Below are 27,627 nucleotides of genomic sequence, written 5' to 3' on the forward strand. Positions count from 1 at the left end.
CTGGAAATGAACTTAGTTTATAGTAAATATTTTCTCCGAATACAATTTTCTTCTCACTGAACCAAGTGCCTTTTTTTTTACCTTTCTCCTCCTCTTCCTCTTTCTCATTATTATAATTAATATTATTATTTTGTTTGTTTGTTTTCTTTTTGTCACCAGCCCAAAAGCATAATCTTGATAGAAAAGGAAATATATCCCAAAACAACCATTGGTCTGTTATTCTTAGAAAGTAATTACAAAGTGTAACATGATGTTGAGCTCTGTTGCCTGTTTTTGCCTACAGTCTGAATGTTCTTAAAACTTTCCAAATGGATGAATATCTGTTCTATTATTTCAGACCTTTGAGAAGAATACTTATATAAAATGTCTTTGAAAATTGGTAGAAAACTTTCCTGAGAAAATATGAAATCATTTTTTTCTTTCTCCCAGTCAAATGATGGAAGGCTATTTAATGCAGTGGTTAATAAGTCAGTGAAGTCATACTACCTGAATTTTAACCCAGCTCTACCATTTATTACCTGTATTTCCTTAGGCAAGTTACTTATATTGCTTCTCAGGGAGGGCCTACTATAACTAGGATTTATAAGATAACTCATAAAGAACAAAAATAATATGTATTCACATAATAATGTTAGTGTGTTAGTCTTTAGTTATGAAATAGTTATTGAATAGTAATAATAAGCACAAAATTATCATCTTATATAGGTATAAGTTATTATGCTTTTGATGCAGAGAGAATTAAACCTTCCTTCAAATTGTAACTACTGGAAAAGGAGGGACTATATAAAAATATAATTTGAATATTTCATTAACATCCATTGGCAGCTTCTCAGCTCATTCCATTATCCAAAGCAAATTCTCAGCAAGTGCTATATAGTTCAGTTTTATTTTAAACTATGTCAAAACAGATTGTTCACTTACAATCTTTGATAAGTTCAACTAAGTACCATTTGCTATTTGGGATGTATTCTTTTAATATGTGACAGAGTTAGGGAATGAATTAATTTCTTTAACAAGACAGTGGTGGGTCATGTGGCTTACTCATTTTGAAAACTGAATGATTTTGAAAATTTTAAAAATTAAATAAATATAAACAATTTACTAGGGAGTATGAATAGAAACATACAAGAAAAAGGGGGGCAGTTAGGTGTGAACCAGTATATCAGATACCTCCTTTAGATTAATATGTGACTCCAAATTTACATACAAATGTATAACAAAACTATTAAAAAATCTTAAATCTATTAAGCTATATATGAAAGTATTTCAGCACAATTGTTAATGTGGACACTGTTGACACTATTACGAACTTTCAAAATATTTCCATCCACATTTACTAATTTTTAAACCTTGCTAATATAATGTAACACACTTTTCATCTTTATAATATCAGAGAGTTTCTAAAATATTTGTGTTGAAGACTTTAGAATGTGTAATTATCAACATTTATACTTCTAATGAATAACTGAAACAAACTTCTAGAAAGACCTCCACTCGATTCTAGAAATGAAAAAATGTCATAGGAAAGTCAGCACAAATATATAGATATTAAGATTGTATTCTGTTCTGTAACAATGAGACAGTGTTGGGTAGCGGAAAGTCCACGTATTTACATTTCTATTCATTCACACCTGAATTGGACCTCTGCATTTGCTGCTCAAATGTGGTATAATGTAAAAACGTTAATGCCTGATTTTTAATTCTTTTCTCTTTATAATAGAATACGGTTATATTTTTCACAGATTAGAAATAATTATAATATACTATCTAGTACATTGTATAATATATAACATTAATAGTATATTAACAAGAACATAAGTATATTGTCAACAAACTTTAGTAGCTTGTTGCTTTAAGAATATAGATAATAACCAATGATTTTTTTAATCAAATTTAAGATTACATGGTATTAGTAAGTTGCAAGTTTAATTGGTAAATTTATTCTTTAAATTTAAATAGAAAATTAGGAGTAGAAAAATCACATTATTCTCTTTCCTGTCAGTATTTCTAACTAGGCAGACTCTCTCTTGATAAACTCTCGTGATTAAAAGGAATAAAATATCTTGAAAAAATCAAAATATGTTTATATGCATCAATGAGATGGATATAAAATAAGAAATTAAGATAATATGTTATTAAATTTATAATTGAACTTCTCCATTGATATATAGACAAATGGTCTCAGTGAAGATAGAGCCTAGAAAAGGCTTAAAAATATACAGTAACTTCATTTGTGTCAAATTAGACACGAAGATCAATGGATAAAAGATAGATTATTGAATATATTTTGCTGGGGCAGTTGAATATCTATATGAAAAAAATAAAGTTGGACTTTACATTTCTCCATTCACACAAAAAAATTTTTAGTTGAATTACAATCTTAAATATGAAAAAGAAATTTTGGAATATTTTAGCAAAGATTATTGGAGAATAAATTTATGACTTCTGGTTATAAATTCTGGTCACATAGGTATGATCAGAATGGAAAAGTTGGTGTATAAAACATATTACACTGAAAAGTTTCTGATTATCTAAAATGATTTATTCCCTGTATCATCCTTTTCATTATTAGAAAATTCTATAGTGGAGTGCTGCCTTTCTGATTTTTGATGAGATTATTTAAAAATAATCTCATCAAAAATTTTAGAGATGTTCTAGCCTCCCATTTTAAAAAACAATTTTTACGAATATAATACGCTATTTTTATTCCACTCTAGTCATTTTGTAAACAAAATTAGAAGACTTTCTATCTATGAATTTTTAATGATATGAGAATTGTGATGACTATGCATTGTTACAAAGATATTTACATCCATTCTGATTTAGCAGAAGAATCAACCTTAGGTCAGCCCAACTGAGCAGTATTATACAAGTTTTCTTCTTTTAAAATGTGGCATCATTAAATCTAACCTGAACGATATTTAATGTAATGTGTTAAATTGTGTTCTGTATTAGGATTGGATAGATTGGCAGGTTTAATTGGCTTTCTCTGTTTTACACAATAATCTTTTTTCTTTAGCAGAGTAAAATATATTTTAATGGTGTAAAGTTTACTGTCAACAATCTTATTACTAAAACTGTAATTTGCTCTGATTTAACAGTAACAATTAATGCTTTCATTCTTTTGAATTACAACCAGCCAAACTAGTCAAGAGCTCTACCTTAACCTAAAAAAAAAAAAAAAAAATGGCTAAGATGAAAAAATAGAAATACAAATTATTTACTTAGGTCTTTCTCAGCCTGTAAACTGACACTCTTCATAGCTAACTATCAGCACAAATTAGTCCCGAATGCTGTTACATTAGAATCAAATAGACCTGGTTTCAAATTCTTGCTTTGCTACTTATAAATACAACTTAGAATAAGTTAATTTCTTTGAGTCTCAGTTTTCTTATTTATAAAGTAGGCAAAATAATTAATATTCCATGCTGGAGTGAAGACTAAATTAATAAAACGTATATTTAAACCACTACATCTAATATATGGATTTATCAAGAGTTCAAAGAGTGGATGCTCTTCTTAAGGAGTTAAATACAGGTTTTGAATTATGCCATCATTTATAAACAAAACAAACATATTAAATAAAATATACAAATAAGATAAAGAGAAAGACATTTTCTTCTATATTTTGAGTTATATAAATTGAGATGAAAATTTATTAGCAATAAATTCATAGTAACTTCATAATTTATTGCATTTTTGAAGTATAGAATACTGTGATTCTGTTGAGATGGATACAAATTTGTATTATTTATTTATTTGGTGTAAGTTGATGTAAAATCATGTAGCGTAAACTGTAAAGGAATTTCCTATGAGAACTGTTGCCATAAAACAGAGCATTAAATTCATGATAACTGCATATAATTTTAATAAAATGGATTTGCCAAGCAACAGGGATGTAGAACTAGTTTGAGAGATAATAATGTGATTAAAATGAGTTAGAAGGAAGTACTTGGGAACTTTATGGTATGTCTGTGAGGTCACTTTGTTTATGCACTGGGTGAATACAAAGCTCCTGAGCCTAAAGGGATATGATGCAGAGTGAATTTTATGAATTGTAGCTGATGAGGAGAATTCTGTCTTCACCAAATTTTGCATTCAGCCAACAGGCAGCAATGTCTTTGATGCAGGAATCAATTTAATGTCACCCTTGTGGAAACAGCAAAAAACATTCCTATACAATGATTATAATATCTGATCTACACACTTACGACTTAATTGAATACAGAATTGCCTTACCATTTATTTCCCTTTAGTTCATCTAGAAAGCATAATTTTAAGTAAGCTTTGTATGTATTTTGTGGAAATTAACATTTCTCTTATCCTTTGTTTTGCTACATTGGAACAACAGAAAAGGACCAATAACAATTTTGCTATAGGATCTCATACCAGAAGTAGCAATGAACAGAAATGTATTGAAAAGTATTATCACTTTTTTCCTTGAGTGACTCTTACAAATAAATGATAATAAACCCTCCCAATAGAATATTGGTCAGAATGTTGCAAGTGGCAGTGATACTGAGAAAAAACATTCCAGCAGCTATTGAACAAGTAGAGAAATTAAGTTGACATTTGAAGTACATGTACATTCTGTCATGCATTTTAATACTTGAGAATAAATGTATATTTCCTTGAGGCGCTAGAAGATTGTACAGTTTATATCAGTAAGCCATGGAATTTTAATACTCAGGTTATCATAGCGGTTTGAAACCAAGAACTAGTTCAAAGCCCTTTTACTGAAAAAAAAATCTGGAGATGACTAAAAAGATTTAAACCTAACCTGAAAATGCATATATTAAATGGAATTTTAAGGAGTCCCATCTCATTTGTCAAAGGAAAATTTACAATTAAAAATTAAAACAATAACTAATATTATTAAGTAATAGAAATACAAAGGAAGCTTTAACCTACTCTATATGCCCATATATACCATATATGTATTCTTTCCATCTCTATGCCTTTATGCATGAATGTGGATGGTCAGATTAGAAGGAAACATCCCTCCCATATCTACCCACACTAAGATTAAGATCAGATATTAGGTTCTTAGGAAAGCTTTCCTTACTGCCTACTAGATCAGTGTACCTATTTTGTACACCTACTTCATCTTTGTGTGTTTTACAATGTACTGTATTTGTTAATTTTGTTGTCTGTCTTCATAACTAAACTTTGTGAACTCCTTAGGGTTTCACTTTTCTTTTTTTTTTTTTTTGTATTCTCCATACACAGCACATTTCTGGCATATAAGGAAGACTTAACTATTTGCAACATGTATGGAAGAATGGGTAAATTGTAGAATAATATTATAAAATGTGAATAGTGGAGAGAGGATTATACTGTGTATTTTATATAAAGTATATTTCTCATAACAAGGAAAATCTCATGTAACGGTGATTATTGCTGGAAAATTAACCAAGTCTTATTTTATTTTCATGTTTTACAAGGCATTTTCCAATCAGAACACTTATTACTTCATGATAGTACAGGAAGTAATTCACTAAATTAAGTCCTTGCCTCTCTGCTTATGCAGATATATGAGAAAGAAATGACTAAAACAAGAATTTATCCATAGGCATTGTTTAGTTTTTTTTAAAGGGAACTTCCTATTCTCTTAAAAAAAAGTGTGTTACCTGTTTTCATCCTGTTTTTCTTAAAAAAATCTATGCCATCTGGAAAAAATTTAAGGAATAAATGAAAATGGGAAAAATGAGATAAAGAACAGAGTAAAACAATTTAATGTGGATTTCCAGCATGATAAACATCAGGCATTCATTCAAAGAGGGAAGAAATCCTTTTGGGATGAAGAAACTTTTTATTGAATCACAATTTTGTGGCCATGTTGTAGTTTACTTGTGTTTAATTCTTTAGCCTTTTCAAACTCAGATTTTCTTTTCTCCCTTGCAGTAAAAGCAATATTTTTGTTACATTTTAGACAGTTGATGACTTGCTTTTCCTAAAGCTAGATATTTATAAGTCTTCTATACTATAAAGTTCTTATGTGTAATTGCAATCTTGAAGTTAATACCCCATACCTTTATGTCATTAGTTTATGGAAAAATCTTCATAGAATAAAGAAAAGCTCATTATTCAGTTGAATCTCATAATTTCTATTCCCCAAATTATAGTCATTATGGCTGTTTTACCCAATTTGAATAGGAATACTTTAACCATCACACCAAAAATTTATTTTTTATACATTACAAAACAATCACCACAGTAAGTATAGTTACCATCTTCACACCAAAATGACTCAACTCTTTAACACTAAGAAATATTTGAGGCTTATGCTTCTCTACAGAAATCCTCTTGCATAAATAGTATGAAATTCAAAAGATACACTTACGTTTTAATGCCTATATTATTGTTAACAAATTGTTGTTGCCTCAAGAGACTGCTTACAGGATTTATGCACTTCTTATCTTTGGGTCGAGGCATAATGAATGCTTAATAATTTATGAAGTTATAGTGATGATATTGAGAAAATAATTACTAATGATATATTCATTGACTGTCTCAGAGATAAATGAGTTCACAGAACTCAGAGTTTGATGAAGTGCCTGATACCCGTTTTAAATGTGGATTTAAAAGACCATATGAAAGACTAACATGTATCCACCATTAGAATATTAATATAGCATCTGAAAGAGAGAAAGTCATCCTGCCTCACCTTATTTTCACCAATTAACACTGTTTCTGCTACTCTCCCCAAATTCCAACCTCAATCTCAGTTGATGATTTTGATCACAATTCATAAGAAAAACTGAAGTAAACAAATGGAAAACAAGAGAGTCTGGGGAAAAATGAAATACAATTTCCTAGAGATCATGAAGTTTCTTTTTTAAACTTTCTATACTTATGTCTGAACTTGTGTAGAAATTTTCAGCACAGTTAAGATTCAGATTGAATCTTAATGTTTGTTAAGTAATAATAAAAATCAATTAAGTACTGGAATGAAATAAATATTTTATAATACAATTATAAATTTTTTGTGTCTTAGAATGAATTTATTATGAGTATATATATTGTGTAGCCCACCACAGTAAGAGGCCAAAAGCACTCTTATTGTATTGGACTATCAAACCAAGTGCTCTTCTTGTGTTGATCTGAGACACCATAAGTGAAAATATCAATGACCTAGTATAATGAGTAGGAACAAAATTTAGACACAGTGGGAATTATAGCATATTTCTTGCTTGAAAAATAGTTGTTTTCTTTGATACCTTGAATATTATATGTTATGTACTTTAAATGATTCCTTTCTACAATGTCAAGTTTTATATTTCACAAATGACTAAGAGAATGTAAGAAGGAAATCTGAATGTCAGATTTCAAGATCTGACTATATATTATGGGATCGTTTAGCTGACTTTCAATTTTCTAGTTAAAACAAGTAGTTTCATACATAGAGTTCATATTTTTCAGGTGTTATAAACAGGATGTATGGAAAAAAGTAAGTTGTTGACATGGTGTCTATAAATGTATTTTGAAAGTCAGTTTTGTTTGACCTGACTCTCAGGTTGCCAACATGGTGAAAAGTATTGGTAAAATAATAGAATTTATATAGAATAACAATATCTAATAATTTTAGTAACAATAATAAAATAACTAACATTTGTAGTGTTCTTTATGTCTCAGGTACTTTTATACACCATTTACACTTACCAACTCATTGAATTCTCATGATGATGCTGGGAGATAGCTACTATTATAATCCACATTTTGCAGAGAAATAAACTGAATCACTCACAGGGTGTGTAACTTGCCAAAGATCACAAAATTGTTGATGGCAGAGCCAGGATTTGAATCCAGGAAGTCTGAATCCTGGCTTTAGGCTCTTAAGCTTCAGATTCCATTCCTGTATTTGATACTGCTCTACTGGAAGTTCACAAAATATTTTTTCGTGTGTTACATCATTTAAATTTAACAACAATTCTATAGCAAGAGAATTCTTATTATTAACATTTTATGGATGAAAGAACTGAAGTTCAAAAATACTAATAAATGATTATTTATTAATCATTAATTTAGCTAAATTAATCATTATTTATTTAGTTAAAACTAAAGAGAAATAGGGAGACAGATACCTCACAAAGATAGGGGGAAAAATATATATATATATACAAAGAGCAGTATTATGAAAAGCTCTAATTATATATAAATTATATATAATTTATATATAGTAATTAGCATTTCTCCATAGCAATCCATGCAAATATACAAAAGTTATGCAAATACCAGAATATCTTCTTAAGTTTTTGAATGACATATGGAGTGTGAAGATTTTTTTCTTGCTTCTTCTCTAATACTAGGTTTTAAAAAGTCATACTATTTTTTATGCCACTGAATTATGTGAATTACATAGTTGCAGAGAATGAAACTATAATATCTGTTGACCAAGAAGATTTTAAATTTTGTACTTTTCCAGTTTGAACATGATCTTATGAAAATGTGTAATGTATGGATCTTGTAAGATTAAGAAAGGAGCCAATCTTAAAAACACATATAATGATGGAAGTGAAATCTGAAACCTTCAATTACTTCCTAATTATACAAAAAAATAAATGATATCTGAGTATTTAACACACTAAGGGTGACTAAGTCACCAGCATTTCTTTAAAATTTTTATCTTTATTGTTTCCTTACATTGATATGATGTGATTATCTGTATTCTACTTAATCTGTGCTTCATTTGTTTTTAATATTCTAACTAAAATTTGTACATAAAAAGGGTTTTGAGTTTTCTCAGTGTTTTAAACTAAATTGGTATAGAAATTCACAATGTATTATACTCTGTTACAAATTAAACTTGGGTATTTGTAAATAAGTCTTCAGTTGCATTACTTTTATATGTTATATATATATATTAACTGCAATTTTATGTTTATAGGGTCCTCCTGGAGCTGCAGGTGCAGAGGGAAGACAGGGTGAAAAAGGTGCTAAGGTAAAATATACATTACAGGTATCATGCTTGAAAAACTCATGTGTATGCTGGACAACATCTATTTCAGTACTTTTAATAAAATAATAAAATGTCTTTTTTCATTATTGATACATTCACATATTTTATTTTCTAACAGGGAGAAGCAGGAGCTGAAGGTCCTCCAGGAAAAACTGGCCCAGTTGGTCCTCAGGGACCTGCCGGAAAGCCTGGTCCAGAGGGTCTTCGGGGCATCCCTGGCCCTGTGGTGAGCATCTGTGCTGAAAGATGTCATTTTGAAAATAATGTCCTATTTCTAAGAAAAATTATGAATTAAAATATTTATGTCAGCGTTATTTTATAAATTGTGTGCAGTAAATATTATGTAATAAAGTCAGAGACCCTTAGAATATTTAAGTATGTCATTTATTTAGTAAGTTCATGGTGAAATTCTAACTTCTAAAGGTAGAATAGAAAACTAAACCCTGAGATCTCAAAGACGTATAATTTTTATACATGCATCCATCCATCCATGTGTGTGTATGTATGTACATGTAGACACATACACAGAGAGTAAAAAGACTCAAAAATTGCTAACAATATTTGTAGATGTCCTCCACGTGATGGAATTCATGGGTGATGTTTGCTTTCTTTCTTTTTTGAAGTACCAAAATTAATATAAAGAAAAAATATGTCTGCTTTTGTTAATTAAAAAAATCAATCGTGTTTCTTCTTCCTCAGGGAGAACAAGGTCTCCCTGGAGCTGCAGGCCAAGATGGGCCACCGGGTCCTATGGTGAGTAGCACCTTTTTCTGTTGTTTAGAATTCCAGAAATGAAATTATTTATAAGCAAGAATTCCTGAAATTTTGTCTTATAAATTGGTTTATATTCTGTACAGTATTCAAGGAAGTGTATTACTCAGACCTAAAAAGAGAAAAGTAATCCTAACTGATAAGTTATTTGGAAAATATGCCCTTGATCAGAAGATCTTTCCTTTCTTATGTCCAATGGATGAAAAAAAAAATTTCCATTCTGAATAAAATACCACTAATGGCCCAGAGAGTTCTTTTCCAAATGTGGACGGTTCCCCCAAATGCGTGCAATTACACTTAGTTTCCTGGCACTTCATTTAAAAGAATAACATTGGCACAGGCATATGGTGATCCTTTCACCAAATAAATTGTTCTCCTCTTGAGTCATATGGGCTGAAAGATAAAGCATTTACCCCCGTGAGTGAAGAGAGGTATAATTGTTACAACACCAAAGCTTGGTTACTCTCATAAACTGTGTATGCAAACAACACAATTGAGCAATGAAATAAAGCATTTAGTTGACCAGCATATGGTTCATAGATAGAGTATATTATAGGAGCCAAGGCTATTCTTGCTACAAAATTTGGGCAGAAACTGAGAATCTAAGTCTTGCCTTTAAAATTATTGCTTACTAGGTAACAGATTCTATTTCATGGTGGAGATATTTGAACTTCATTGTCCAAAATAGTAATATGTAAAAGGATTAATTAAAACAGGAGCAATACATATAGCACTGTTCAACTGTAATATATATCGGTTTAAATAGTCAGATTTGTCCATACAGAAATTTAAATTTTACAAAACTGCCTCTTTTCATGAGTATATCAACTACCTCAGAGGTATGTATGTGCTCAGAAAGCCATCAAAACTAGGATTTGCAATCTTAATCATTCAGGAGAACTTGGTCATTTCTTTTAGGAAAAATGTCACAAAAATTTCTTCTAATATTCTAGATATTTCATAAGTGTTACAGAGATTATTTTTTTAACTTGCACTGAAAAGTTAAAGATCACTTATTTTAATAAATGGATAAAAGTTATCAAATTGTGAGGAGATTATCAAATCTGCACATTACCCCATTGACATAAGAACAGGGACTTGACAAAAGTAGGATCATCGGTTCCATGTCTGCATCACTATTTAGGGAATATTCTTATTAGATATGTTAAATTCCTAACTGTACAAAGTCATAGCCTAGGAAAAAAAAATACTTCACCTTAATATCACCCTAAAATTTGCGAAGATTTTTTTTCTTGTTATTTCAGGTTTTTCCAATAAGTATTCTGACCTTTCTCCAGATGAAATAAAAAGAAAGCATCAAGCTGGAGACTTCCTTCAGCTAATATTATAAATAAAACCATCAGACATACCACCTGATTCTGGCTTGCAAAAGTTTATATTTCTGAATCTTAGGTAAATGTGGGTTTACAGAGCAAGAAGCTAAATAAACAACTCACATCCTTTTCCGCAGTGAAATGAAAAGCATCAGAATTGAGCAACATTGGTGCCATTTCTTTCTCTGGCTGCTTGTTTTAAAAGAGAGTACTTAGAATGCAAATCTATTGTAGCTTTTTCATACTATCAAATAGTTTGATTGTGCTGTCTAATTTTAATGAAAATGCTACTTGGTCTACAGGAGATGAGGATTGGTGGAGAAATCATCTTCAGGATGCATTTTATGGCAATTTAATGAACTTTTCAGCTAAGAAATACTGGTACTTATTTTAGTAGGCAATTTTGTATTAGAGTGAGAAGTAGCATATCGTGATTACTGGTTAAGGTCATCAACTCTCAACCCAAGAGCTCTGGTTTCAAAAATGAGCACTACTACCTGCTTGCTGAATAAGTTTTAAGTAAGTTATTCAATTGTTTTAAGCCTTAGGTTTCTTATCTGTAAAATGAGAATTTGAATAACATCAATCTTATCTGATATTATGAAGTTAAAATAAATTAAATGGGGATATTAATATCTTTTACCCCATGGGGTTCTTATGTTAGTTAGATGAGCTATTTCTATAAAACAAAACAATCAAAAAAACCAACTTAGACCATTTTCTATGTAAGTAACAGTTTAACAACTTTATATTAACATTTGGATTAGAAATTCTTTGGGCTAGAGTGAAACAAACACCGGTTAAAACTCTTAAAATGATATTTGGTGTCTGATCACTCTATATGATCGGCTCTGCTAGAGTTTAGATATGGTACAATATTTACTTTTTACTTCAAAATTTAGATATTTCTCATGGCAAAAATTAAACTTCTACATATGCATGAATTTTATATACAGATAAATGTATCATTATATGGAACTGAGAATAAAACAGTACGTGTGAAATGTAAAAGAAAGCTAAGGACAATGATGAGATTGTATAAAGAATTTTATTTGAGGATTTTTAAAGTTGAACTGCTGGGGTGTTTTTTTTAGGAAATAGCAAAAATCAGATGGGAATAAAATTGAGTGTTTTAAAGAGAACAGTGATAGTTGTTACATTCTCTCCTCTGCTGCATAGTCAAAATAAGCATGATTTAATCATTTTTAATTAATTTTTATTTTATTTTTTGAAGACACAATTAGCATCTATTTTAGTTTTAAGCTTTTGTTTTGTTTTGTTTCATAATCTTTCATTTTAAGAACCTATTTGTTCCAATGTAGCTGAAAAATTGTTCAGTATTTATCTTCAGACAATTTTACCTTACTATTATCATACATTAATTCTTTTCACATACTGATAAGTAAAATATCTGATAACATTATTTGTTAAACCATAAGTGCATGAATAAATGGTAGAATGGGTTACTGAATTATATTTTGATTTTTTAAATGCTACATTTAACTTATCTGTAAAAAGGTTTGAGATGTGTAGCATTCCATAATGATTAAGCAGGTTTAAACTACAAAGCATTTTTCTTTCACCAAATTAAACGTTATTTTACAATACTACATTCTGAATAAACAGTAGGATCTTCATTTTCTTTAAACTTCAATGCATTAGAATTTTAAGATGCATTTCAAAGCAAATATTCTGTACAGCACAATAAAGCAGGGGAACATATTTGATTGTGTATTCTAGACACTTATGAATGTATCATCCCTGTTTTCCTTTTCACTTTATTACTTATGAATTATGTATTTCCCTAGGGTTTTTCAATTTACAATATCCTAAGAGGAAATAGAAAATATGTATACCTGAAATAATATTTTTATATGCAGAGTTGATATTTTTGATATGGTCCAGATTCAGAGGGTTATTTATAACTGCTATCAACATCATAGCTTTACCAATTTCTATTTCTAACTGATGAAAATGATAATAAACTGATTTCGCTTGGCTAATGCTTCCTTAGATATAGTTCATAATTTTATGAGATCATTAGCTTAGAGGAATTAACACTCTTTTCCTTTAACTCCTTCCTGAATAATATTTATAGAAATGATTTTAAATGCATTACAAACACAAAAACTGTCTAGTGTGTTTCCCATTACCCCCGAGCAATTAGAATCCACAGTATTTCTTCTTTTTTGCCATTTTAGCTTTTACTATTAGAATGTGATGAGAAAGCTGATTGATAACTATCTGTGGCATATCAGAAACAACAATAATTCATATTTACATTACACTTCACTATATGCAGTACTCTTGTAAGACTGGTTTTTCTTTCATTATCACGATTCTCTGACACAGTTATTATTAGAACACCTTTATAAATAAAGCTCTGAGATAAAAAGGAACAGACCCAAGATTACCCAACTAATGAGTGGTAGACCTGAGACGCTGAATGAAACAGTATTTGGAATATTGATGTCCAGCAAACGACATTCCTATTAGTTCTCCCACTTAACAGCAAAACTTCTGTAAAGTGTATCGCATACCAGAAAGAGTTTGAATGTAAAATAAGAAGTAAAGAAAGAAAAAAATCTGGCCTCTTTAATAGTTTTGTGTTTTCAATCTAAAGAATATATTTACTTTTAACTGACATATGTCAATTTTAACCAATATTTTTAAATGGTTTCTGCTACTGGTACAGGTTTATGGTTCTTTCATGCAATTACATATTTATTAGAACTATTTTTCATGCTTTTTTATGCCCCCTTGTTCTAACATATAGAATGTTTAGCAACTATCCTGATGGTCACATGACCTCAAAGAATTATTTTATTATTTCTATTACTTATTTATATTATTCCTTTAAAATTGTGCTATCAGACAACATTATTTTCCTAACCAATAATTCACAAAACCTTTCTGATGAGATGAGAAAAAAGTAGATGCAAAATATACTTACTTAATTTTTAAATTCTCAAATGAGTAATACTAAATAGGGAATGTTTTTATTTTAAAATAAATGAATCCTTTATGATGTTCTGATTTTCATATTGATTTAACAGATTTGGGACTTAATGCCACAGAGCCATATTTCTCAGACCTTAATGAGTAACAAACCTGTAAAACAGATTTCTGATCTCTAACTCCAGAATTTCAGATTCAATTAGTCTGGATGATGACTATAAATTTGCTTTGTTAATATGTTCACAAATGATGCTAAGGCTGCTGGTCTGAGGATCACACTTTGAGATCATCCACTCTGATACAGTGTTAGCAAATGAGATGAAAGTCCAGTGTTAAAACCTAGCCTTAGAATATTCCTGAAAGTAAATTTGGTAATTTCTTTGTAGTCTCCTTTTTGTCTACAAGAGAGTTAACAAAGCGACATGATTGTTTATATTTATACAAAGGAGAATCTAAACTGAATTGATATAAACTTACATCTGAGGATTAATAATTTTCTTCTTACTAGAATATTATTAGGCACACTTACATTTAAACTGCACATAATTTCTACAAAAATAATTTATCTATTGTCAATAGAATGATGTAGGGAAATTGTTCACTTTTATGTCAATACTTATAGAATTTCAAATTCATTCATGAATTAAAACAAATATAAATATTTCTGGTAACAGTCCAAAATACTATTGATACACAGGACTAACTTATACTAACATTATTCTTACCTTCCTCTGATATTAAGAACTTCAGTTTGAGGAGTAGACTTGAGAAACTAAGGAATGGAAAGCACTCATCTATGCAACCTCACAGTAGCCCCTTGAGACAGGAATTATAGTCCTTGGTTTACAGATGAGAGAACTGAAGTTCTCTTTGGTTAGCTAATTTAAATTGCTGATAAGAGAAGCTGGCTTCTACCCCAAATCTATTGTATTCTGAACCCATACTTTTTAAATTACATCATGCTTCTTGGATTAGATCCATGGTTTTTAATATATTAAACTCACAAAAATTATGGACTGAAACTCAATGTGCTCTTTCACACTGAAGACTCAAAAGTGTCTAGGTAGAGGGGGAAAAAATTACTTGTGGTAGCCTTGTGGAAAATACTATAGTAAAGACTAATCATATAGCTTGGTAAAAATTAAAACAATTTGATTACTAAGTGCCATGTTAAAATCATTATTAAAATTATAATTCAAATAGTTCAATTCAGTCTATATTATTAAAACTCATAGAGAAAACTCACATTTTGTCTTTGTTTCTTGATGTGGTACTTGTAGGCAGTAGTGACTCATGTGTGGTGGTATTATCTGGGCCCTGGTTTCAGCAGTCACAATCTTACAAACCATCTGTCAGTTACATTTTTTCTGACAAAATCTGTTGCCTGCATAGCAACCTGTAATTTCAGAATAAGGATCTTATTTTGTGTTGTCTTCAATTTGGAGTACAGTAGTTTTTATATTTAGAAGTCTGTTTAAAAGTCATCATTATGAATATTTTCATGAGTAGGGACCAAGACTAAGAGTTAGTTGCTAAAACCATGCCATAATTTTCATTAAAATATAATTTAGCCTAAATGGATAAATGCCTTATCCTTGGATTATAAAAAAGGTTAAATAATTAAAATACAGGTCCGATAATATGAGATAAGTAAATTATCTTATCTTTACATTTACAAATCATTTAGTTAACAGATTCAATTAGAAATTACAGCTAAAACTAGTATCTTGGGAGTTTATTTAGGAAAAATGATTAACAATGGTCAGTTGACTGTCAAAAGTTTATTGAGGTTTTTTCTTTAAATTTTACTGGAAATATTGTAACCTTTGACTGTGAGTTTAACAGAGAAATATTTGATTAAATGAATGTATAACTTGGAAACCTCTTCTTCTAAAATTCGTGTAATTAAAAATGCATTTTTTCTTTCAACTGAAAATCCATATAAATCATGACCTATTTCTAACTTCATATTTATTTAATCAAACTTATCAATGTTATCTTTTATTATTATGGTTAACTATCAAACTGTGGAGTTTTAAACACATAAAATTATTTAGAATCCTGAAAAATGAACAGTGGTCATTATTAGTTATTTTGAACCCAATCATATTATCGAAACCAACTTGCCCAGTGGATAGTAATATGATTCTCTAATTTGTAACTACTCTATGTATGTTTATTATTTAGGGACCTCCTGGCTTACCTGGTCTCAAAGGTGACCCTGGCTCCAAGGGTGAGAAGGTGAGAGTAAAAGAATGTGTTATTACAATGTTGATTTCTTAATAGCAGAGACAATAATGTTGAAGACTAATATCACTCAAAAGGAAATTTCAAGGAATACCTTTATCATCCTAACCAAGGAAAAAGTTATCAGTCCTTAGCTTCCAAGATGAATTTAGAAAAAAGAAAATATACAAGGTAATAGTGAAAAATGTACCAGAATTCAGTGTTATATTTCTCAATGTTCCTTTGTAGGAACCATATGGAGAAAGCATATGGTTATACTAAAATAACTATTCAGAAAATAAACAGATAGAATAACAAAATGGTCATTTTTTATGTTTTTAAACATGAAAATAAAAAATTTAAACTAGACTATCTTTCAGATGGTGATTTGAAAGATATGTATGCTCTGTTGCATCAAATAATTAAAGAAAATAAAACATTTTTAGAATGGCATTAATATTTTTAAAACTACTTTTAAATCTTTAAATGTTTCTTAGATGCTACAAAATTTGTGAAGGATAGAAATCATTTCATATAAAATAAGATGCTTTTTAAAATAATGAATTTTTAGTTGTTTGTTTTACCAATATTATATGTAGTCATTATTAGTCTTTTAGTTGAAGGAATTCCCTTTAAGTAAATGTAACACTGAAGGGGATATTTTTAGAAAAAATTTTTTCAATAATATTCCCAACCCTTAATAAAGGTCTCACTTAATGTAATCAGTAAATGATCCTGTTAGGTGAGGGGAAAGAGGTTCTTAATCCTATATTTCATTCAGAAAGGGTTAAAGTTTTTATCTAATTTTTTACTCATGTTTCATAACTTTAATGTACAATTATTTTATGACTATAATTTAATATATGTTTGTAATTTATATAGTTAAAATTTCTTTGCCTTTCAAAGGGACATCCTGGTTTAATTGGCCTGATTGGTCCTCCAGGAGAACAAGGTGAAAAGGGTGACAGAGGACTCCCTGGAACTCAAGGCTCTCCAGGATCAAAAGGGGATGGAGTGAGTAAAGATATAAATTATTTTCTTACTCCTTTCCAACCATACACTCACACACCTGCAGACATTCCTTTAAACATGACCTAGGAAGTAATTTAGAGAATCTTAATTTCATTAACTCCATTAACTCCTTAATCTCCATTGACTAATGGTGTTTTCAAAAAGAAATTTATTTAACCTTAGAGTAAATAAATAAAAATATAACTTAAGTTAGAAACCATAAAAATTATAGTTCAATATTTAATTACACAAACATTTATTGAATCCCCAACACATACAAATCATTATTCTGAAGGCTGCCAGAATGTAAAGACATATGTGTAGAGAGGGAGACATTGCAGCAAAATGGACAAAAATACAGCTCATCTTGCAAAAGTTATTTCTTAGATTCACAATGGAAAATTTTAGGCCATTCTTATGTATTTTTGCATTGTCTAAATTTTGCAATGTATGTTGTTATGCAACATATGAAAATGGAATCACTGAGAAAAACTCTTTAATTTGGATGATTCTCTCTGTAGGGTATTCCAGGCCCTGCTGGTCCCATAGGTCCACCTGGTCCTCCAGGCTTACCAGTAAGTACAAAACAAAAGAATTTTATAGAGTAAACTTATAAATATACCAAAGAGAGGCACATTCTCCAGATTTTTATGTGTACGTTTGCCTTTGCATTTCCCAGGGTCCTCAAGGTCCAAAGGGTACCAAAGGCTCTACTGTAAGTACCTTTCTCTTTGGCATATAAATTTTTCAGTGACACCTACTCAAATGCCTTGTTCTCTATTTATGTTGTTCCTTATTCTTTCTAACAGGGACCTGCTGGCCAGAAGGGTGACAGTGGTCTTCCAGGGCCTCCTGGGCCTCCAGTAAGTGCATAGTAAAAAGCGTGATATTCTGACAGTTAGCATCCTGAGACTGCCAGTGATTTCTCTGAATTTATAAGAAGGATGAAAAAGCATATTCTGTCAAAGTGCTGATTTTCTAGGAAATAGCAACTACCTTAATTAAGTACTCAGGTCTACATGCCAACACTTGTCTTTTAATTGGCTTCACTCTTTGAATGTAAAGATACCTTAACTATTATAATAATCTTGCTTTTATTAGTTTTTCAAGAAAATCATATATTTTTCATGTCACATTTTCATGAAAGCAACTGGTTGTATGCCCCAAAGATACATTAATTCCTGACTAGGAATAAAAACAAAAGTTCAGATGCTTGACATTTTTTCCTACTGCATATAATGATAATAATAAAATCAATGATAATAGCTACCACTTTTTAGCACTGACATTTTCCAGGCTTCACACAAGCCTGTTAGATCCATGTAAAAAAATGTGAAGCTTCCTTCTTGGACTTGTTACCAAGTTATATGTGTATTAGTTTGCTAGGATGGCAATAACAAAGTACCACAAACTACATGGCTCAAATAATAGAAATGTATTATCTAATAGTTCTAGAAGCCAGAAGTCTTAGATCAAAGTGTCAGCTGCACTGGTTTCTTCTGAGGGGTGTGGGGTAAACATGTGTTTGAGACCTCTCTCCTTTGCTTGTAGATGGCTCTCTTCTTGTGTCTCCTCACATGGTCTTCTGTCTATGTGTATGTCTGTGCCCAGATTTTTTTATTTTAGAAGGATACCCGTCGTATTGGAAGAGGACCCACCCTTATGTCCTCATTTCACTTTATTAATTATATCTACAGCCACCTCATTTCTAAATAAGGTCTTCCTCTGAGTTACTGCGGCTTAGGACTTCCACATATGAATTTTTGTGGGACACAGTTAAATCCGTAGCAATACGGATTAACTATTTGGTGTAGTTCTACTCTTACACATATATAAATTCAAGTCTGATTGCACTTCTTTTTATTTTGTTTATAAAATTATAGATGTTTGGAACCAGCTAATGTGTATTTTTAAACATGATATGAATTATTTTCAAGCACAATAGACAACTCATTATATAACACAAGAACTTTAAGTTGTTGTTTTAAGCTTCAGAGATTAGAATCTAGTTGCAGAGATAGGGCATGTAAATGAGGACTAATTAATAAATAAGAAAGTAATGGATATAACATATGTACACACAAATCAGTGCTATGTTACATGTATATAAAAAGGTCCAGAAATCATCTGAATTTTGTGCCTACCTCAATATCGCCACTAGATTCTTTTTAAAAGAATTCACAATGTTTATATATAAAGAGATATATGTACATAATACATGTATTTTAGCAATTAGAGAAAACACCGAAAATAGGGAAAACAGTGAAAAGTTAAACAAACTATAAGTTCTTATAACAATAACATAAACAGTAATAAATAGTATCTGAAGAATATTTTACCTTAGGAAACAGTTACATGCACATCCATCTCTTTTACAGGGTCCACCGGGTGAAGTCATACAGCCTTTACCAATCTTGTCACCCAAAAAAACAAGAAGACATACAGAAAGCATCCAATCAGATTCAGGTGATAATATTCTGGATTACACTGATGGAATGGAGGAAATATTTGGTTCCCTCAATTCCTTGAAACAAGACATTGAGCATATGAAGTTTCCAATGGGTACACAGACCAACCCAGCCCGAACTTGCAAAGATCTGCAACTCAGCCATCCTGACTTCCCAGATGGTATGTTAATAATACATGACCAAGCAAATGTACTGAGCCTCTAAGTTACCAAGGTGCATTGTCAGCTCATTAATTCTAGTTAAATGTTTAATATAGTCTCTAAATAAAACGAGAGTGAACGATTATTAATTCCAATCTTGTAGACAGAAAGAGTCATTTACACTGTTAAAACAAGGTCTGCTCTCGAAAATCTTTGTCTTGTTAAGCAAGGTTTCATTAAATTATGACAAGTTCATTTTGGATGATTATAGATAACACAAATGTAATTTGCCTTGTAATAACCATCACAGAATGGGTTTGATGTGTGTACACATATGTGCATGCTACTATATTTATATCCTATATCCTAACTTACTTTGCATTAATGATTAAATAGCATAACTGAATTATATGTGACCTATCAGTTTAGCAATGATTTGATGAACAGAATATTTAAGAATTAGGATAGTTTGAGGCAAAAATTTATTTCACTGATCCATGAATAACCAGAACAACTGTGAACAATTTATTTGTAATAATAATCAGGATAATTTTTTATACCTATTATTTGACAAAACTTTTACATACCTATTCTGAGAAAGAAACAGTTCCAAGTATCCTAAGTTAAGTGACTAACTCACACAATACTAAACTAACAAGGGGCAGATCTATATCTGATTTTAAATCTCCCACTTTATGTGGAAATAATTTACCACTCTGTTTACTTGTGGAACTACATTATTTCCCACTATCAATCATATAATGAATGTTGTAACTGAGATCTAAATAACTCAGTATAGATAGAAAAGTTTCACTCAATTCAAGAAGAGACATATTTTATGACAAAGAATGTCTTAAAATCTCCTATCTTGGGCTTCCCTGGTGGCGCAGTGGTTGAGAGTCCGCCTGCCGATGCAGGGGACACGGGTTCGTGCCCCGGTCTGGGAGGATCCCACATGCCGCAGAGCGGCTGGGCCCGTGAGCCATGGCCGCTGAGCCTGCGCGTCCATAACAGTGAGAGGCCCGCGTACAGCAAAAAAAAAAAAAAAAAATCTCCTATCTTAATCAAGCACAGCCTGTTAAAAGGAAAACACAGGTAATTATTAAGGGTGCTTTACAAACTGCTATCAAATGTGTTCAAATTTATAATATATTTATTTGAAAAAGATACATTTAGTTTCATATTAATTCAGTGATTTATAAGGAGAATGACCCAAACCTCTGATCTAGCTAATATAATCATACATATGTGACTGAAAATCAAATGTAAAAGATGATAGCATGTACTGACAACATAAAACAACGTGTGATTAATTAGAACCTGAGCAGTCAAGAAAAAAATTTTGTAAATTTTGGGGATGGAAAGCTCACTAGGGACTGTAGTTCCCTGTGATTTCCATATATTAACTAACTTTATTAATTATTTAATTTAATTTTAATTAATTACAATTAAATATTTATTTATTAACTTATTGGTGCCAGGCACTGTTATTCATGCAGAGATTCACAGATAAATAGAAAGCATATTGCCCTTGGGCTACTATTGTGTAATGATGGAGACAGTTAAACCATAAGTATTTATAATAGCAAATTATGACAGATACAGGTTTCCTCTGCTGTCCAAAATTAGAGGGTTCCTATGAAATCTTTTGCAAGCTGAAATGGCATGAAACCATAAAGGTATCTTAGTAATTAAGTATATGTTATTTGAAAGAATATTTAGTATCAATGTTGACTGAATAAGACAAGATAAAAATAATGCTTACCATATAATTCAAAATTATATATTCTTTAAAACCCTAAGAAATATCAAAGATTAAGAATGGCTATTCCAGTTGGTAAAATCTTTGGTGATTTTTATTTTCTTTTATAAATTTTTCCTGTGAATTTCAATTTGTTCCAGATGTGAACTTATTAGTGGCATGATCAGAAAACGTGTAAATTTTTTTGGTTAAAGAATTTATTTCAAAAAGCAAACTGGCATTAGATTTTCAGGAGTTCCAGTACTAAGCTAAGCAGTTGGAGCTTTTAAGTTGTTCAAAGTTCACAATCAGTGGATTGACATAATTCAAATTAATATTTGAAATGAAGTGGCAGCATGAAGAATGGTAAGAGGAAAGCAAAGTAATCGTCACATGTATATCAAGTCTGTATCCCAATAATCCTTGTTTAATAAAAGCCTCATTGTCTATTACTTAAGGGATAACTTTTTTGTCAGCCCTACTACTTACCATCTTTACTCACCTAACACCAAATTAATCATCATGGTCATTCACATGATAAAATTTGTTCTGTACAAAATTTGTTCTGTATTTAGATAATAGAATTAATAGCAAACTGCATTTAAATATATAAAATAGACTTTCTTCTTAAGACCCCATTCAAAGGGGGAGTACACTTACTGCATGAAGTTTTTCCTGTAAAGTAATGCAAAAGTATGATACTTGAGGCTAAGTGGATACTCTCACCTCTATCGTTACAGATAAATAAATCAAGGAAAAATATATTGATTATTATACTCAGATTACTTAAGCAGTAAATAATACATATGGTATTTAGAGTCAGGTATATATCATCCTAATGTACTTGCAATTTATTACACATGGATAAGATAATGTTAATATTTGAGGAGGTGGCATTTAAGCCAAAACCTAAAAGTAATAGGAATGCTAAGATTAAAAAAATAGGATGTTCCAGGCTGAGCGTATGGGAGCATTTGGCAAAGGCAAAGTGTTGCTCTTTAAGTATTCAAACATGTACCTCAATATGACCAAAAATGTAAAAGTGATTCACGTGGAAAAAGATGAATGAATATTCATTTTTCCTTATTTCTTTAATAAAATTTGGTATATAATGTATTCAGTTTTTGTTATAAATGTATTTGTATATGATGTATTTTTTCCTACTTCCAGGTGAATATTGGATTGATCCTAACCAAGGTTGCTCAGGAGATTCCTTCAAAGTTTACTGTAATTTCACGTCTGGTGGTGAGACTTGCATTTATCCAGACAGAAAGTCAGAGGGCGTAAGTACCAATCTGTTTTGGTGGTGACTGTTGACAGTTCCTGCCATGTTTTTGCAATATTGAACTAAACAGGAAAATTATACTGTCATATTTTCATTTATCTTCTTTTCTTACAGGGTAATTAGAGCATTTCATTTGCATAAATATGAATAAGACACCAAAGTGACACACAGAGTTGACAAATACTTCTTTTCTTAATTTTTACCCAGATGTATTCTTTATGCACTTGTTTGCTCTCTAAAATTCTATGGCTTTCCATGACACAGCACAGCTGATTCTCAGATTTTAGTGCATGTGTAGTATTCTTTCCAATTACCATGTGGTAGAACTCACAGCTGTATATTATGTTCAAAACACACAATTTTATAAAGAATGATTCTTTCACATAAAATAAGAGTATTCTCTGCATTTGTGTACGTTTTAAATGTTTAGTCTCTTAAAACACATTTCTTGATTTTCACCTAGCAGTATTAATACATGTGAGTTCTATCTTTAAAGCTACAGGCAAATTATTAATATAAGGAAAGATTTTTCACTAGCATAATTACATTCTCCAAATATTTTATAGGTGGGAAATTTTGACTTTATTTGTATTGTTTTAGTAAATCACATTCTTCTTAGGAAGTGGAGTAGGCATGCAGAGGCACGGAAACTCCTTAAGACGAAATAGCTTTAAGTGTGACTAATCTCTTTAGGAGAGACATTTAGTTTGTAAGTGAAGGATGGGTAGTAGGGGCAGGAGAAAAAGCAACTTATGTTTCCCAACCACACTTTGCATTTGGGGAAGCAGAATAAAGCTCCTCTAGCCCACAAAGAAATGTGGGAAAATGGAAATGAGAAATCCCTTACAGGATTACTCAAATTCCCTATAGTGAGGCCTATATACCTAGTGAGGCTATGTACCTTTATTTATGCTGATCTTTGTAAAGCAAAACAATAAATTCAGATCTATAAAAGATTCTAAACATTTTCCCGAGCAGGGAATAATGGGCTTGCTTCCTGCCAGTGACTATTCCATAGCATCCCGCCCTGAGTTACTAGCTGGATGCTTCAGGATGCCTCCCTTGGCTGTGAAATACTCACGGTATCTGCCTTGAATGGCAGATGCCAACTGGCATTGTGAGGGTTTCCTTTGCAAGGGGTTACCAAAGAGTTCCACCCATGTCCCCTACAGCCAACCCTTAGTATGCCTTTACCAAGTTATTTCCCACCCCCTTCTTTTTGAGCAATTAAAGAAAACAGGAAAAAAAATGACTCAGTCTTCACTAAATTGGAATTCACAACCTCTGTCTCAAATTTTGCTCTTTATCTCATTTTGTATAATCCAGGGTAGACTATTTTTAAAACTCTTTAGCATCCTAGTCTTACTGAAAATTACTGATATATGCATAAACAATACTGTTCATAATTTTAACCTACTTTCTAATTTTCCTGTTCCTTTGCAATAGGTAAGAATTTCATCATGGCCAAAGGAGAAACCAAGAAGCTGGTTTAGTGAATTTAAGAGAGGAAAACTGGTATGTTATTACCTCAGCATGAAGTGGTTTATTTTGAACCTCTTACATAATACAAGTTCAAATTATATAATCTCTAGACCCTTACTGTGAAAGTCTAAATTATACACAGCAGGATTCCATGTATTCCCTAGTTTTCTCTGTCTAAATCTTAGACCACTTTGTGGTTTTTTTTTTGCCATTTCTTTGCTTTTTTTTTAATTTTTATTGGAGTATAGCTGCTTTACAATGTTGTGTCAGTTTCTACTGTACAGCAAAGTGAATCAGCTATGCGTATACATATATCCCCTCTTTTTTTGGATTTCCTTACCATTTAGGTCACCACAGAGCATTGAGTAGAGTTCCCTGTGCTATACAGTAGGTTCTCATAGTTATCTATTGTATACATAGTATCAGTAGTGTATATATGTCAATTCCAATCTCCCAATTCCTCCCACCTCCCTCTTAGACCACTTTGGTATTTTAGAGAGAAATCTAAAATTTTTGTAGCAAAATAAATGGAAATATATTAAATTTACTAAAATATTAAGATCAAATAAAGTATGCATTTCCCTGAGTACCTGAGATAGATATCATAAAAATGGATTATGTTAGAAATATCAGATATAGAAAATATAATGTCTATTTAGTATCTCTGACCCTATTTCATTTCCGCTATACTTGAAAACTAATTTATTCTTTGTTTGCAATTTCAGTAAGAACTTTTGGAATGTGAAATGGTTTTTTCCAATAGTTATATCTGGAAATAAAGTTAACTGACCGACCTGACCTTTTATATATTGTAGCACAAGTTTACTTAAATATTTCCATACAATTACCAGTTCGTGATCAATCATTTTATAGAGATTTTAAAATTTGATGCCAAAACTAAATTTGCATTTAAAAGCTGTTTAAAAATATATTTGTGTTTAAAATGTTAATAATAATGTATTTAAATGAACATTTTTCAGTTATTCAGATGATTATTCAATAGTTTAACGTTCTTTAAAAATGGTATTATTTTCCATTGATGACTATTTACACAGTTATTATCCTATAAGAACCTACACATATTAGTGAAGTTCTCCACTTGACGTAACTGTCTAGTTCAGTCTTCCAGTCACATATTAAATATCCATGCTACATTTGTATCTTTGTATGAGATAAAGATACATGCACCGATAGAACTCTGTGTGTGGTTTTAATTTTTGCTATTTTATTTTGTTTTGCTTAGAGTGGATTTCCCAGTTTTTTTTTTTCTCCAACCTCTCAAGGATCCTCATCATCTGAACTGTTAATCAGTAAGAATTAAGTAAAATAAAAAAAAAAGGATGAAAGTCACAGATAACTGCCTTTATATTGAGTGAATCTATAATCTGGGTGAATTTCTTAATTTTTTTTAAATATAGGTTTATGTTTCAGCTGATCCCAGATAGTTTATTTATATCCAATAAAACAAATTATGAGCTTGACAAATGAGTTCTTAATAACTTGCAATTAAGACTGTTTTCCTGCTCTAAATACAAAATAAGTATTTCCTGAGCAATAAATATTCACTTGCATGTCTTGGGCAATAGCTTGCTGCTGGTGATACAATGATGAATATAAGTACATCATCCGAGAACAGACAAACAAGCAGGCATGTGCTGAAAATTAGAAGACCAAAAATCTCTTTGAAGACTGTGCCGTCAAAATGAAAAATTCAAGAATATGTTGAAAAATTTGTCAAGTAGATACATTAGGAAAATAGGTGAAATCAAACCACATAAAAATAGTTAAACTTTGCATTGCACTGAGATTCCTGTTTTCATTTTTACTATATTACCACTCTATTATTTAAAAAGATACACAAATATAATGATAGATTTCTTGGAAACAAAGACATTTTTTGTAATACTGACTGACTGATTAGAAAACTGAAGTATATACAGAAGTAAAGTGATTTTTTTCCAAAATAAGTATTGGTGACAGTGCCTAAGGTGGGAATACATCCTGATTTCATCAAGTCCTATATCTGGGTCTTCTGACTCTCAATGCATACTTTTTTTCATTAAGTGAAAATGGGTCTATTGATGCATTCACATGCTTCTGGGATCACAGTTCACTGTTGACAGTGATTTTATTATTTTACAACAGAAAATAGGAAAAGAATCTTTATGTGTCTCTTTATTCTCTTATTCCCAGCTTTCATATTTAGATGTGGAAGGCAATTCCATTAATATGGTGCAAATGACATTCCTGAAACTGCTGACTGCTTCTGCTCGGCAAAATTTCACCTACAGCTGTCATCAGTCAGCAGCCTGGTACGATGTGTCATCAGGAAGCTATGACAAAGCACTTCGGTTCCTGGGATCGAATGATGAGGAGATGTCCTATGACAACAACCCTTACATCAAAGCCTTATATGATGGCTGTGCGGTAAGTATAATCTCTGCTTGCCTTCTTTCACCGAGGTGAGAAGCAGTGTGTAACCATTCTACTTTGGCCCTAAGTCAGATTTCTCTCATGAAGTGGATGTCAATTGTTATTAAGATTTGATGCTTAACACTGACATATTAAAGTACAGTATATTAGAGACCACTAATATTCACACACAGACACACACAGAGACACAGAAACTCTGAAACATACATATAGACACATTTTAAAAGTCATAACAGAAGGTAGTCTTGGATCATATGTTATTTTTATGGAATTATTCCTGATATTTGAATACTATTACAGTTAGGTAGTCCTGAAATGAAAAAAAAAAAGAAGAAATCAAGAGCCTTATTTCATTTGCCTCCTTAATTCATGACTCTAAAATGACAGATAAAGGAATCATCATTATACTGTTTATACCATAGATAATTCTTATCCCTGTATTTTGCTTATAGGAGCATGCTTATTGGTACTATGTTACAACAATTTAGATAGTTATTATCATTTTGTTATTTTTATCCTCTGGAACTATCTTTCTCACACATATGGTAATTTTGTAAGAGCAAATGACCAATTGGGCATCCTAAAAAGCTTGTTGTCTTAGCTGATGAGTGAAGAGAAGTCACAATTACAAATAAACTAAGTGAGTAGGTTACACATAGATCAAAGAAGAGACCATAATGCATGTAAAAGGAGAAAGGGTTTAGGATTTCCCAATATAATGTATTGATAATTATTCATAAAATTAATACATAGTAATAGAAATGCTTCAGCTTTAGACTTATTGCATTATAATTCCTATACTGTGTTCAAATTTTTCTT

General features: G+C 30.9%; 1 protein-coding gene across 2 annotated transcripts in view; it reads left to right on the forward strand.

Moving 5' to 3' along the window:
• COL11A1 (collagen type XI alpha 1 chain) overlaps positions 1 to 27,627 on the forward strand; it is a 212,646-nt gene that overhangs the window by 183,864 nt on the left and 1,155 nt on the right. For both annotated transcript variants that reach the window (XM_081224711.1, XM_081224712.1), the window contains exons 55-66: positions 8,888 to 8,941; positions 9,078 to 9,185; positions 9,659 to 9,712; positions 16,210 to 16,263; positions 17,155 to 17,262; positions 17,781 to 17,834; positions 17,939 to 17,974; positions 18,069 to 18,122; positions 19,638 to 19,887; positions 22,779 to 22,891; positions 24,340 to 24,408; positions 26,569 to 26,802. In XM_081224711.1, coding sequence (XP_081080837.1) covers positions 8,888 to 8,941; positions 9,078 to 9,185; positions 9,659 to 9,712; positions 16,210 to 16,263; positions 17,155 to 17,262; positions 17,781 to 17,834; positions 17,939 to 17,974; positions 18,069 to 18,122; positions 19,638 to 19,887; positions 22,779 to 22,891; positions 24,340 to 24,408; positions 26,569 to 26,802 — 1,188 coding nt within the window. The remainder of the gene's footprint in view (positions 1 to 8,887; positions 8,942 to 9,077; positions 9,186 to 9,658; positions 9,713 to 16,209; positions 16,264 to 17,154; positions 17,263 to 17,780; positions 17,835 to 17,938; positions 17,975 to 18,068; positions 18,123 to 19,637; positions 19,888 to 22,778; positions 22,892 to 24,339; positions 24,409 to 26,568; positions 26,803 to 27,627) is intronic.

Source organism: Mesoplodon bidens (assembly GCF_964165515.1).
Source record: "Mesoplodon bidens genome assembly, chromosome: 2".
Taxonomy (NCBI): Eukaryota; Metazoa; Chordata; class Mammalia; order Artiodactyla; family Ziphiidae; genus Mesoplodon; species Mesoplodon bidens.